Genomic DNA, 14,564 nt, shown 5'->3' with positions numbered 1-14,564 from the left:
AACATCAGTAAAACCTCTATAAATTAATAATGTTGGGACCGTAACATTGTACTAATTTATAGTGATATTAATTTATCTATAAATTAATAATTATTATTTTATAGTGTAAATTAATAATTATTAATTTTTAGATATATTTTTTAATTGTTTAAATTTTTTAAAATTATAAATTGAGACAGTTTTAGCAAAATATAAGATTAGAATTGAATTTATGATATTTAGAAAACATTACTACAGGTTTAATCGGGTTATCCAGTTCGGTTTATTCGGTTTTTCGGTTTATTCGGGTTTTAAAAATTCCCCCTAATTGAACCGGATAAAACTTCGGTTCGGTTCGGTACGGTACTCGATTTATTCGGTACGGTACTCGGTTTATTCGGTTCGGTTATAAGCTAAATATTGTATTCCGAATTAAACCGAATTGATTTTTTTCCTCGGTTTATTCGGTTAACCGAAATAAGTTACAAGCCCAATAAAAAATTTACAAACGAATTTAACAAATTTACAACTAAAATAACAAGTCCATGAAAATAAAACATGCCCACTATAAAATTTACAAGTCCAAACCCATTAAAAATTTGGGTTTTCGACGAGATAGTGACTGAGACGATGGCTGCTTGACCCACCTTCCCGCGAGACTTGTTACCAGCATAAAAACTTGTTCATGTGAATTCGTACGAATCGCGCCAGCTCGATCCTTGTCTTTAAGAACTAAAAACAAGATACAATGAAAGAACAATATTCACTAAGTCATAATAACAATGGATTAAAGTAGTTCTCGCTTAAGAGGCAGAAAAAATAAAAAGTAATCGGAGGTAAATTTACCTGCAGCAAGATCTTTGGCCTTAAAATTGTCGTTGCTTGCGATGATTTGGAGAAGAAAATGAGAGATTTGAAGAAAATGAGAAAAATGTTAACTTTCTCGCTAGGGTCTCTGAAAGAGACAGAAGGAGGCAGAGAAAAATGCAAATGAAGGGAAAAGCTACTAACACATCTAGGGTTTTCTAAATAAAATATTAATGATAGATTGGACTAAACATTTGTTTAATATTGGGCTGAAGTGAACATTATTAAAAGCCCAAATCGACATTTTAAAGTTTTAAGTTTTAACAAACTCAAATAATCGTACAACAAACTTTAATATTGGGTTGTAAGAGAACCGAAGAAACCGTTCGGTTACTGGGTGCCGAACCGAACCGAACCGAAAACCGAAATCCCAAAATAATCTCGCCGATCGGTTCACTTCACCTCATACGTTCTGCACCGATAACCGAGAAACTCGGTTTATTCGGTTTGGATTTTTCGGTTTATGCCGATTGCCCAGGCCTAAATTACAAATAATCTATAAAAATATCAAGATGAAAATGATGCATATGTAGAAATTGAAAAATTAAAAAAAAAAACTTTGCTATTTTTATGACATGTTATAGAGTATTCTATCATTATAATTTGAAAATATAACATAACAAATTTTTTTATAGATATGAGCTCTATGAGAAAATTCAAAATTCTAAAAAGTACATATACAAACATATATGTTTGTAAATTTACATGATTATTAATTTACGAAATTATTGAGACCATATTTTACATGAGAATTTTAAAAAAGTATTATCTTATTATCTTATCAAATTTTGTTATCTTATTATCTTATCAAATTTTGTTATCTTATCCGACTTGGGAACATCAAAATTTTTAAGTTATAATATTTATTAATTATTAGAGGTTTTACTGTATAATAGTAAACCTATTTTTGAGGGTCTGATAGATCATATTTCTAATCCAATAGTTGAGATTAGTTTTATTTATTGTCAAAAATTGATTAAACCAAAAGATGTGACTTTTCAGTTGCAACCTTTTTGTTCACGTTCTTTTGTGAATCATCACGTCGTTTTATGTGTTCTCCCATATCTACGATACCAACCTATGCAATTTTTGCCCTCTCGCATCCATGGCTTATATATATAATACAAATTAATTCGGTATGGTTTGGGGTGGAATTTGATTATCTGGTTTTGTTAGATCCTAAACGCTGTGTTTTAAACGTTACTGGTCTACAGTGGAATTTGCTTTCTCAACTTTCAACATTTTGCACGAAAACACATAGTAAGGAACCATCTCATATCAATTACAATAACACCAGTTAGTAATCCGGTTTAAATCACAATACCTTTAAGTCTACAAAATCGAAACTAAAAGAGTAGTTAATCTCACATCCAGGCCAGTCAATTTATACGAAACAAAACGCTACAAGAAACCATTTCTTAATGATCCCTTCACTACTACTCTACTACCCTTGCGAACCGGTGACTGTTTCTGAGCAAGGTCTCTTACCTGCAACATAATCTGTGTAGGAATGGCCATTGACCCCTGCTTCTTTGGACCTCCCTGCAAAAACACGACTATTCACTAATTGAGTCTAACACCAAATATAATTATACATTAACTTGACTCTGTTTTATATTTAAAAAAATTATCTCGGTAAGTGCTAACCATCTTGTTTGACGGACTTTGAGAAAAGCATGCTCTTCGTAAATTTTGCCATTTGTCCTATCATGAGAGACATGTGTAGTGTTAGCGAACAAAATAAACAGGAGGACTAATAATATTTGAGTAGAGGCAGTTTACGTTGAACCAACCTTGAGATCCACAGGGGTACGATACACGAATGATGAAAATGAAACCTTTTTCATCTCAGACCATTTCCCTACTCCATATTTCGTCACACCTTCGACAAGTTTTTTTAACTTCAGTGACAGTCCAAGCTCGATGATGCTTCCTTCTCATTGCACTTTGTGTGGTAGATCAACGCGATTATTACCGTCTGAGCTATCTCCAGATGAGTCTAAGTTCTCTGACTCCATGTAGTCTTGATCCACCTCATTGAAAATCGGTTTTAAATGGTTCTTGCTGCTGTGATAACCAAAATAGAAAAAGCAGTGAGCAACTGTGTCATACCAGAAATGCAAGTAATTCGGTATATAAAATTGCAAATTGAGAATGAGAATGAGACCATTTTCCTCAAAGTTTAATGAAAACTTTCAAAAGATAAAATTGCAAAAATATGGATTATGTATCGAAAAAGTTGTATCCACTATAATAGAAATGGTTAAGTCATATAGAATGACTAAGTGATCTTACTTCTTTCTTGAAAGGTCCTGAAGCAGATTTGACACCTGAAACTCGGTTCACATCATTGTTCCACTGAGAGAGATTTGAATTCAGGTTACTCTTGTTTGGAGTAGCTTTCACCTCCCATGACTTGGAATGAAATTCCTATAAAATGTTCAGGTAAACTACATTATCCTTAATTACATTGACAGCTGCTAGCACGGTAAAAGATAAATTCTTCTTTATTCTTTTTTCCAGTGTGTAACAATAGAAATTGATCATCTAGAACGGGCCAGATATATGGAAAGATTTTCATAGCTCATATGAAAAGGAATGGGGTCAATTAAGATATTGAAGGGCATGAGCAACAGAGACATACCCCAAGTGTCATTATGTTTGATTGTTTTCCCTTGGACGGCTTCTTTTTACATGAGAAACATAGGAAACCTGAATTCTAGAACCAGCAAGGGATACCATCCCGGTAACAACAACTCTCCCTCCTGAAGAAACAACTTGAATAGAGCTCTGATCTTTTGAAGGGATCATTGACTCATCACTTTGCTTTTTTCATTGGGTTTTGAAATTTCTTCAATGTATCTTCTAGTTCTTAATAAAAGAAAAATAGAGTTGAAACGATGGAGACATATGCTCACTAATAAAGTGATTAGAAAAGATGGAGAATATGTACTAACTTACAATTCAAAGTTGAAACGATGTTTCAGACCAAGAACTGAGGTGTCGCACCCGCAAACAAAATTAGAAGTTCCATCAAGAGGATAAACAATCCAAGTTTGTTCTGTCACACCGAATGCAGAAGTAGTTTCTTCTCCAATAAGCTAATTCCATAGCCAAACTCTCATGATAAGGCGGAGCTAACAAAAGGGGAAATCAACAAAGAAGGAATAATAAATCACCTTGTGGTTGGGAAAAGCTGCTTGAGATGATTAAAGACGAAATCTTCAAATCCTTATCTGTCTCCGTCACCAAATCCGCCTAAAAACAACAATTTCATGAACCAATGAAGATTAATTTAAAACAAAATTGACACTCAATGATTAGAAGTAGTCATTCCAACTATGTATGATTTGTATGAGATGAAAGAAAGATGCAAACTTGCAAAAAAGTTATAAGAGCAGAGAGAAAAAATTAGAAAAAAAAACCTGGCCTTTGTGTTCAACATGTTTGGTCTTGTAAAACCCTTTACGAATGACCTGCAGAATGAAACAAAATAAGACAAATTAAATCATGATTACGCAGAAGATCGACCAAAACCCAAGGAGATCGATTAAGAGAGAGAGACCTGTCCAGCTTTTTTAGTAGCATCAATGGCGGCAGCTAAGAACTGATCTAGAGAATCACATAAAATCAATGTCGCCCAACAAAACACAAATGAAAAAACACTACAGAGGAATTAAAAAGAAAGGAAAATTAAAAGAAGTTACCTGAGATTTGAAGAACCGAGAAGCCCTCACGGCTCATCACTGATATTGGGTTTCGCAAATTAATGTCGATCCTTTGATGAAACTCGCGAATTGGAATACTAATTCAATCCGCTGATTTCAACAACAACATTCGGTTCCGACGACACACATAGATTATCTTACTCATTCCCCATGCCTGGATAATCAAAGAAGATCAAAGAAGGAGGGGAGAAACCGGTGAAGGTGGAGCGTTGTCCTTGACAGCGCGGAGGAGAGGCATTAATAGGTTTAGTCGATAGAATTTGGAAAATGGTTTGGGCCTGAAAATTTTGGGCTAAGGAAATCCGAAAATCCATCAAAATATTTAAGAAAAGTGGATGAGGTGGCTGCACCAGAAGAGAGGAAAAAATAACTTTATATATATAGATATGGATGACTATAGATTCAAATATTGGCATAAATATTAACTTTTGTTCATGTTTCATTTATTGGTGAGGTATATGTGGTGTTGATCAATATCACCGCCGGAAATCTCAAGCCCCCACCTCCACTGATTCCCCAAACTTCAAAACCATTGAAATCGATTGGGGATGGTTTTAGTCGGTTTAATAATTGGAGTAAGCAATAATATGCTGATGGTGTCTCCGCCTATGATTATTTTATGACATCTTCATCGAGATAAGTACTATCATCACATTTTATCGATTATTATACTTTTATGAATGATTAAAAAAAAAAACTATTAATATATATATATATATATATATATATATATATGATTTTATAAAACGTTTTAAACAGAAAATATATATACATAGATATATTTATTTAACGTTTTAAAATGAAAGTATAAAGAAATGATGTTTAATACTTATTTAACATTCATTTATATGATTGTTATAATGTTTGTGAATTACTTTCTTTGTTTAATCACAAATTTAAATCTAATCAAAATTAGATATAATATCATGATTAAATATTTTAAATAATGTCATCCAATCTTGTTTGGTGAATAAATTGAAAATTTAGTAACAAATTACTAAATAATGATTATTAATTATATTTTTTTGGCATTACTTCTGTGAGAAAGTTTAAGTCCAAGTATATGATCATAAAAATTCTCTAGCTCTTTAGAATAATCTAAAGAAAGTAAATTATTAAAATTCTATAAAAGAAAATAAATCAACTTAATTCCAATTATTATCAAGATTACATAATAGAAAATAATATCATTTATGGAAAGATATTAGAAAATATATTTTTAAAAGTTTATAATCTTGTTATTTTTGAATGAGTAAAATTATGAGATGTTGATGCGAATCACATCCTGTTGGGCTGGTCTATTCTTTAAAATGAATATGACTTTATGCTATGAAAGTGGTCATGATATGTGGATATGATATACAGAGTCGCAATCAACGTCGACTAGTTACTCTATTAGAAGTGAATAATAAGTACTAGAGGTACTTATCTCATATATATATATGATGATGATGAAAGAAACTAGTGTGAGACAATTTCCACTATTCTACTACAATATTAAGAAGTAGTAGAAAAAGTATTGAAAGCTTTTGAAGAGTATATATACTATTGTCTATGGGAACACAATTTTAAATTAATGTGTTATAGTCTCCCAAGTCTCAAAGTCAAAAGGGTCTAAGATATAATACATTACCCAATTTGAGAATGTTATTGATTACAGAGTGGGATTCAAATCGAGATTGATAGAAGTGTCATCATCTTGAGGGGGAGAATTCATGAATCCCACATACATAGGTGATGAAACAAATATAAGATTATGTTCACACCCAAAATGAGTTTAATCACTCATATGATAGAGCAAATCTTGAGGATTTGGAAAGTAATCATGTTGAGACAATAAGCAAAAAAAAAATTTCACTGTTTGGTGACAATAACCGGTTATGCCAATCATGCAGATCAATTGGTGGCAACTTGTCCTGTGGGAAGGTTGTTAAAGGGTGGGGACCAGGGTTCGAGGAACGCCTGGCGCAGCAATAACCTACAGTGGATTTGGATGAATAGTTCCATTTGCCACGGTGAGGGGTTAGGATCGATGCCCTGCAGGGCCAACTTGGGGTCCGTTTGGGCGGCTAGCAGTGAGGCTAGTGGGCTAGCAGTGAGGCTAGTGGGGTCCACAGGACGGGTTGTTACATATTGAAATGGATCTTAAAAGAAAGAGAAAAAAAAGAATAATTAATGTGTAAAAATAATTTATATAAAATTTGTATATAAACTTTTGGAGAGCTTTTAAGTATAATGGGGAGAGAAAAAAATAAAGTTTTATATTGGTTTAATTTTAAAGCCTAGTTTTGATGCTTTAAAAAATCTGAAAAAACAAAGAAGGAAAAAAAAAGTGACTTACAAAGCATTAAAAAAAAAAAGTAAAAAAAAAGTATGATTGGCAAATAAATGACTGTCAAAGCTTAATTTGTTTTAAAGTCTTAAAAGTCTTGTACGAATCAGGGCCACTACGTATTCCTATGTATTATATACTTGATACTGAAAATTTCTTTATTTGAATGAACTTAAAATTAGTTTGATTTGAAGTAAACTTATTACTTATGAGATTACCGCATACAAAAACTATTTATTAAAATAATGTTGGGTCTTCATTTTTATGAATTTTTAAAGTTTTCTTTCTTTAATAATTATGTTTTTTATTAACTAAGATATATACATTTGATATTATGACTGTAATGCCCCGAACGTCAACTATCTTAGTGAGCCTCATGTCCAATCTTGGCTTATGGATCACCTCTTTTAGTGATATTAGAAAATTTATTATTAATGATATTTAAAAATGTTGTTTTCTAAAATCTTAAAACGTAAAACATAAATTAATTTAAAATAAATGATACATAGAAATTTTAAAAATATTTTAATGATATCAATAATGATATGATAATTTTTATTTTTTTTGTTTATTTTTCAATAAATTTTATAATATATTATTGAATCGTAGATACGACAAAAAAAAATTAATTATACTCCCTCATTCGAAATTATAAGATTGTTTAACTTTTTTATTTTGTTCATATTTATATGATTTGTTTTTAGATTTTTATACACCATTTATGTTTATTTATTATGTTATGACCATTTGTTTTCTCCAGTTTTTTTTATTGGTTATTTTTTTTGAATAAATACTGCTTCTCATATATTTTATATAAAAATAACAAAAGATTTATGATTTCTTAAACCTTGTGCTTTTAGCTAGAAAATCTTCTATATTGGACTAAAGGAAGTAGTTTTTTCGAAATTTTATGTGCTATTTGAGTAAAAAGTACTATTAGAGTAAACTATCAATTTTAAAGAATTTTTTGAGTAAATTTCGCTATTAAAAAAAGAAAAAAAATTGATTTACTGGAGACTTGAACCCTTCACCTCTTGAATTAGGTAGTACTACTACACTACTAATATCAACAAGTTTAATGTAAAATCAAACAAATTTTATATTTCATCTGGTGCACCACTCCCAGGCTCCCAGCCAGAGCCGGTGCTATGTTCGCAGCCGTCTAAAAATAAGTATATTTTTGGCCCTTTTTTTGACAAACGTTCCTTTAGTTAAGTTGGTTTTGTTTAGTCTTGAGTAGGGGAAGAGGTGCACGGTTCGAAATCTCACATGCTGCTGTTACATATTTTTACTTTTCTTTTTAAGCTCATTAATTTTGTAGGCCCAATATTTTTTGTTGCTTGCGGCCCATATATTTGTTGTGCGGGTTCTGCTCCCAGCCAACATGGATCCGCTCTTTTATGGAACGTTAATTGTGATTGGTTGTATAAAATTATAAATAGTAGATATGTAGTTGTAAAGATTGTTTGGATATACATGTATATAATTAATAATATAGATTCTATATGTTTTTTTAATGAGTCTAATTTTTTGTTTTGTATATGATAATATTTTATTAATATATAAAATGTATTTTAAAAATGTTATGGGAGTGGTTAAGATTACGTGAGATGCTCCATAGTGCATGCATTTTATCCACCTAATTTTGATTTCAGTTAACAAGAAAAAGTTGTCTTTCTAACTAACAAAAAAAAAAGAAAAAAAAGTGGTTTTGAAGTCTTGGACTAGTAGCTAAAAAAATGTCGCATTTAACCAGATTCAAAATTTCTAATATGATGAACTACTTGTAAACTGTTGTGAACTATATTATAAGCTTGGAGGTAACAAGATGTTTATTGTAAGAATGATCAAAAAGAGAAGAGATCTAGATAGATGAGTGTATGGATTTGAGAGAGAAAAACTTGAGAGAAACTTGAAAGAAACTTAGAGAGATAATAAGACTTCTCACTACTCTCTTTCTCTTGTACATAGCTCTATTTATAGAGGGAGGAGACAAAGACATGCATAGAGAAATTAGTGACAAGTTGTAAATCAAATAAACAAGTGTCACATGCATTGCATGAGGAGTGACACTTGTTGTATGGCTTGCATGAAGAGGGACACTTGTGCAGGTGATGTATACTCACACTAATTCTATAACACTCCCCTTTGAGTATCTATCACCAGCGATGAGTTACACACTGTCTCATTAAAAACCTCATCATGGAAAAACCCAGTCGATAAAAACCATGACAAGGGAAAAAGAGTACAGTAGTGTAAACTACCCCTCGAAAAAACTTCACAGATCTCGTAGATGCCGCATTCCAATACTATGAACATGCTTTCTGAATGTTGAAGTAGGAAGTGCCTTTGTAAATAGATCTGCTGCATTGTCACTTGAGCGGATATGTTGGATATCAACTTCCTTCTTTTGCTCGAGTTCTTGAGTGTAGGAGAAAAATCTTGGAGGTATATGCTTTATTCTGTCGCTCTTGATGTAACCTTCTTTGATTTGGGCGACACAAGCAGCATTTTCTTCAAATAATGTTGTTGGCTCTTTACTAGTGACTATTCCACTCGATTCTTGTATGTGGTTAGTAATTGATCTGAGCCATACACATTCCTTCGATGTTTCATGAAGAGCAATTATTTCTGCATGATTTGAGGAAGTGGCTACCAAAGTCTGTTTTTGTGAGCGCCATGAGATTGCAGTTCCTCCAATTGTGAAAACATATCCAGTTTGGGATCGGGATTTATGTCGATCTGATAAATATCCTGCATCTGCAAAATCAACTAGACCAACCGAAGAGTTTTTAGGATAGAATAATCCCAAGTCAATCATACCTTGAAGATAACAGAGAATATGTTTTATCCCATTCCAATGCCTGCGAGTAGGGGATGAGTTGTATCTTGCAAGTAGATTCATAGCAAATGCAATGTCCGATCTAGTGCAATTTGCAAGATACATGAGTCCACCGATAGCACTCATATAAAGTACTTCTGGACCAAGTATTTTCTCGTTATTTTCACAAGGTCTAAATGGATCACTATTGACATTCAGAGATCTATTGACGATTGGAGTACTCAAAGGAGTCATTTTGTCCATATTAAAGTGCTTTAAAATATTTTTCGTATAATTTGTTTGATGCACAAATATTTCATCTTGGAAATGCTCTATTTGAAGCCCGAGACAGAATTTTGTCTTTCCAAGATCTTTCATTTCAAACTCTTCTTTCATATGAATTCTTGCATCATCAATCTCCTTTTGAGTTCCAGTTATATTCAGATCATCAACATATACAACAATGATCACAAATCCCGATGGAAATTTTTTTATAAAGACGCATGGGCATATTCATTATTAACATACCCTTTCTTCAGTAGGTATTCGCTTAAGCAATTATACCACATGCGCCCAAATTGTTTTAATCCGTAAAATGGTCGATGTAATTTGATCGCACAAATTTCATTGGACTTAGAGTCTAATGCCTCAGAAATCTTAAATATTTCTGGGATTTTTACGTATATCTCATTATCCAATGATCCATATAAATATGTTGTCACTACATCCATAAGGTACATTTCAAAATTCTTAGAAGCCGTTAGGCTCATTAAGTACCTGAATGTAATTGCATCCATGACTAAACGAAACAAGTCCAGGTCTTTGAGAAAAACCTTGTGCAACAAGTCGGGCTTTATATCGTGTGATTTCATCTTTCTCATTTCTTTTTCGCACAAATACCCACTTGCAACCAACAGGTTTTACATCTTTAGATGCAGTGACAAGAGGTCCAAAGACATTTCTTTTATTGAGGGAGAGCAACTCAAGTTGCATAGCCTTTTTCCATTTCTCCCAATCAGGCCTATGTTAGCATTCTGATCCGGACCTTGGATCTGAATCATCTTTTTCATGATCGATCTCTTTAGATCCAGAAAAAGAAAATATTCCATTATAATCATCGATTTCATCTCTATACCATAATTTTCCATTTTGGGCATAGTTAATAGAAATCTCATATTTTTCTGTATCATCCTGAGGATTTTTCTCTTTATTTGGTACTTCTTGAACCTTTTCTTCTCCCATTTTCTTTTTCTTTCGGGGATTTTTATCTTTATAGCCCATTGTCCTTCTCCTTTTAATTGAACCTTAGGTTCATTAGCTTTGCTTCCATCAAATTACTCTCTAGGAATTTCAACTCTTGATGGTGCATTTGCAGCGGGGATATATGACTTTGTCACCCTTTTTGTATCTATGAACGCATCTGGTAATTAATTTGCCAAACTTTGTAAATGTACAATTTTCTGAACTTCCAGTTCACGTTGATGTGTAGGGGGATCAAGATATATCAAAGATGGTGTATACCATGTAATATCTTTTGGTACTTGTTTAATTCCTCCCCCTAACGCTGGAAATTCATCTTCATTAAAATGACAATCGGCAAAACGTGCCGTAAACATATCACCAGTTTGCGGTTCAAGATATCAAATTATACTCGGTGATGCATAACCGACATATACACCCAATCTCCTTTGTGGCCTCAATTTTGTTCTTTGCGGTGGGGCTATAGGAACATAAACCGCACATCCAAAAATACGGAGATAGGATATGTTTGGCTCTTGGCCAGATGCTAAGTGTATAGGGGAATATTTATTATATGTGTTTGGTCGTATTTGGACCAATGCTGCAGCATGCAATATAGCATGACCCCATATAGAAATTGGGAGCTTTGTTCTCAATATTAACGGTCTAGCAATGAGTTGTAGCCATTTAATCAAAGATTCAGCCATGCCATTTTGTGTATGAACATGAGGAACAGGATGCTCAACATCGATTCCTATTGAAATACAATAGTCATTGAAAGCTTGTGAAGTGAATTCACTAGCGTTATCAAGCCTGACTTTCTTTATGGCATAATCAGGGAATTGAGCTTTCAACCTCATTATTTGGGCAATGAATTTTGCGAAGACCGTGTTTCGTGTTGTCAATAGACACACATTTGACCATCTACTAGATGCGTTAATCATTACCATAAAATAACGAAACGGCCCGCATGAAGGAATGTCCACATATATCACCATGTATTCTCTCTAAGAACAATGGTGATTCATTCCCAATTTTGGCTGGCGATGGCCGAATTATGAGTTTTCCTTGAGAACATGCATCACATGAAAACTCATCAGATCTAATAATCTTTTGGTTCTTCAATGGATGACCATTGGAATTTTGCACAATTTTTCGCATCATGACTGAACCAGGATGTCCAAGTCTTTCATGCCATATCTTAAATGTACTAGTAAACTTAGAGTTTACTGTAGTATAAGATGCAAAATTATTTATTTTTGTGCAATACAATCCAGAGGATAACATTGGTAATTCTTTCAATATATGTTTCTCCTCATATGTTATGCAAAGGTATTCAATGCCATTCTTATTCAAAGTCTCTATATGATATCCATTTCTTCGGATATCTCTAAAACTAATCAAGTTTCTATGAGACTTAGGGCAATATAATACATCAATTTCAAAATTTTTCCCCCTTGGCATTGAAAAATAGGCTTTTCCAGAGCCTATAATAATCTTTGCATCACCACATATAGTACTCATGCTTCTAGCACAGTCTTCTATTTTGAGAGAGGAGAAATATTTTTTCTCTTTAAGTATTGAGTGTGTTGTAGCACTGTCTGCTAAACACATATCTCCATCCTCAATCTCAAAATTTGACATTTTGTGAGATAAAATATTTATAAAATAACCATTAATAAAATAACAAAAAGTCTTACAAAAAGGCTTATATATTACAATAAAACTATTATCCAAAAAGACATAGTACATATCAAACTATGACAAAGCATATTATGACATATGGGCCTTATTCGCGTGATTTTCCGTTTTCATGATCAACAAGAAAATCTGCTATATCAAGATGGGGTTTATCGTTTAGGCCATGGAAAGAAGGTCCAGCTTTATCATAGATGAGGTTGGTCTCAACATCCCTTTCTTTTCCCTTTTGGGATGCTTGATACAGATCGGCCAAATGTTTTGGAATACGACAGGTTTGATAGCAATGTCCTTTCATGCCGCATCTGTAACAAGTATTTTCGCCTTGTTTCTTTAAAACGCGACCAACATTATTGATTTGAAGATGCTTGTTGGTTTTTCTCGCGTTGAAGTCATTAAGAGAGAGACCCCTTTCTTTTCCTCTTCCACGACCACCTCCACGACCACGGCCTCGACCGCGTATGCGTCCACGTCCTCGTCCTTGCCAATTATTATATCTGGATGTAGCAACATTCACTTCTAAAAGTGGAGCTGATCCAGTTGGACGGGTTTGATGATTTATCATCACGAGCTCATTATTTTGTTCAACAACATGCAGAACTTGCATCAATTCAGAATATCGAGTATACCCTCTTTGTCGATATTGTTGCTGCAGGAGTACATTTTAAGGATGGAAAGTTTTGAATGTTTTCTCGATCATATCATAATCGGAAACTTCTTCTCCGCAGAGAGCCATCCTTGAAGTGATTCCGAACAAAGCGGAATTGTACTCATTTACACTTTTATAATCCTGAAACCGCAGGTTTAGCCATTCATGTTTGGCTTTTGGTAAGATCACATACTTTTGGTGATCAAACCTATTTTTGAGCGTGATCCAGAGATCTGCGGGATTTTTTCTCATGATGTATTCATTTTTTAAACCATCGTGGAGATGGTGACGCAAGAACATCATGGTTCTTGCTTTTTCCTCTTCTAACCCCGTTTCTGGCAGATCAAGGGTTTTGAGAAGCCCATTCCCTTTCAGATAGAATTTTGCATCTAATGCCCATATCATATAATTTTTTCCAGAGACATCAAGGGCGGAGAATTCAAGCTTTGCCAAGATTGACATGATTACTATATAAATAATAAAATAATTTGTTTAAATATAAAATTTTATGAAACACTTTTGTAAAATCTTGTTTTAGCAATAAATATAAACCGTCAAACAAAATATAAGCTATATAATATATTCATAAATTAAAACAATCATTGTAGGAGGCATAGCCTTCCATATGATTAAAATATATAGATCTGAACTTATGATCAAGGAGGCATAGCCTACCATAATGATCAAGAATGTAGATCTAAATGATCAAGGAGGCAGAGCCTACCATTATGATCAAGAATTATATATAGTCTTTTACTCTATAAGTAATACATATAGTAATAAACTAATTAAATTAAATTTAAACAAATTTAACATAAGTTAAATGTTACCTCAAACTGATGACGGATTGAGAGTCGGTCGTGATGATAACGTGTTGTGAACTATATTATAAGCTTGGAGGTAACAAGATGTTTATTGTAAGAAGGATCAAAAGGAGAAGAGATCTAGATAGATGAGTGTTTGGATTTGAGAGAGAAAAACTTGAGAGAAACTTAGAGAGATAATAAGACTTCTCACTACTCTCCTTCTCTTTCAAACGACCCGACCCGTTTTTTTTTAAATAATAAATAATAATAATAATAATAAATAAATAAATACTCTACAGCTAGTGGTCCCATACCCACTAGCCACCTAACCACAAACACACCAAGCAGCGGAAATAACAATACCAATAAATATCCAATAATTCAATAACCAATAAAATAATAATCATTATTAATTCTAATCATATACTAATGATCCAATCAACAT

General features: G+C 33.0%; 3 protein-coding genes and 1 long non-coding RNA gene across 16 annotated transcripts; all 4 read right to left on the bottom strand.

Moving 5' to 3' along the window:
• Positions 1–411: 411 nt before the first annotated feature.
• Positions 412–992, bottom strand: LOC147938428 (uncharacterized). The gene is made up of 2 exons (XR_015567232.1): positions 826–992; positions 412–711 (listed from the first exon to the last, which is right to left on the bottom strand). It is a non-coding gene; the product is annotated as an uncharacterized LOC147938428 (long non-coding RNA).
• Positions 993–2,104: 1,112 nt separating this feature from the next.
• Positions 2,105–4,794, bottom strand: LOC104710859 (inositol-phosphate phosphatase-like). 13 transcript variants are annotated; one of them, XR_015567444.1, is made up of 10 exons: positions 4,554–4,794; positions 4,412–4,453; positions 4,272–4,322; positions 4,026–4,104; positions 3,808–3,947; positions 3,491–3,717; positions 3,142–3,276; positions 2,640–2,913; positions 2,494–2,550; positions 2,105–2,402 (listed from the first exon to the last, which is right to left on the bottom strand). XR_015567444.1 is itself a non-coding variant. In XM_087467870.1 (10 exons), the coding sequence occupies exons 1-5, from the start codon at positions 4,588–4,590 to the stop codon at positions 3,880–3,882; spliced, it is 282 nt and encodes a 93-aa protein (XP_087323996.1). In that variant the 5' UTR covers positions 4,591–4,794; the 3' UTR covers positions 2,105–2,402; positions 2,494–2,550; positions 2,640–2,913; positions 3,142–3,276; positions 3,491–3,717; positions 3,808–3,879. The 13 variants fall into 13 exon arrangements, 11 of the variants coding, with proteins under 11 accessions (XP_087323996.1, XP_087323994.1, XP_087323995.1 ...); XR_015567445.1 differs by having other exon boundaries at positions 3,808–3,907; XM_087467870.1 differs by having other exon boundaries at positions 4,412–4,458.
• A 7,961-nt stretch (positions 4,795–12,755) lies between these two features.
• Positions 12,756–13,271, bottom strand: LOC147938427 (uncharacterized). Its single transcript, XM_087465630.1, has one exon. The coding sequence runs from the start codon at positions 13,269–13,271 to the stop codon at positions 12,756–12,758; it is 516 nt and encodes a 171-aa protein (XP_087321756.1).
• Positions 13,272–13,328: 57 nt separating this feature from the next.
• On the bottom strand, positions 13,329–13,775 carry LOC147938426 (uncharacterized). The gene has a single exon (XM_087465629.1). The coding sequence runs from the start codon at positions 13,773–13,775 to the stop codon at positions 13,329–13,331; it is 447 nt and encodes a 148-aa protein (XP_087321755.1).
• Positions 13,776–14,564: the final 789 nt, after the last annotated feature.

Source organism: Camelina sativa, chromosome 9 (assembly GCF_030686135.1).
Source record: "Camelina sativa cultivar CO46 ecotype springtype chromosome 9, ASM3068613v1".
Lineage (NCBI taxonomy): Eukaryota > Viridiplantae > Streptophyta > Magnoliopsida > Brassicales > Brassicaceae > Camelina > Camelina sativa.
Note: the sequence above shows the minus strand (reverse complement) of the source record. Positions and strands in the feature narration are given on the sequence as shown.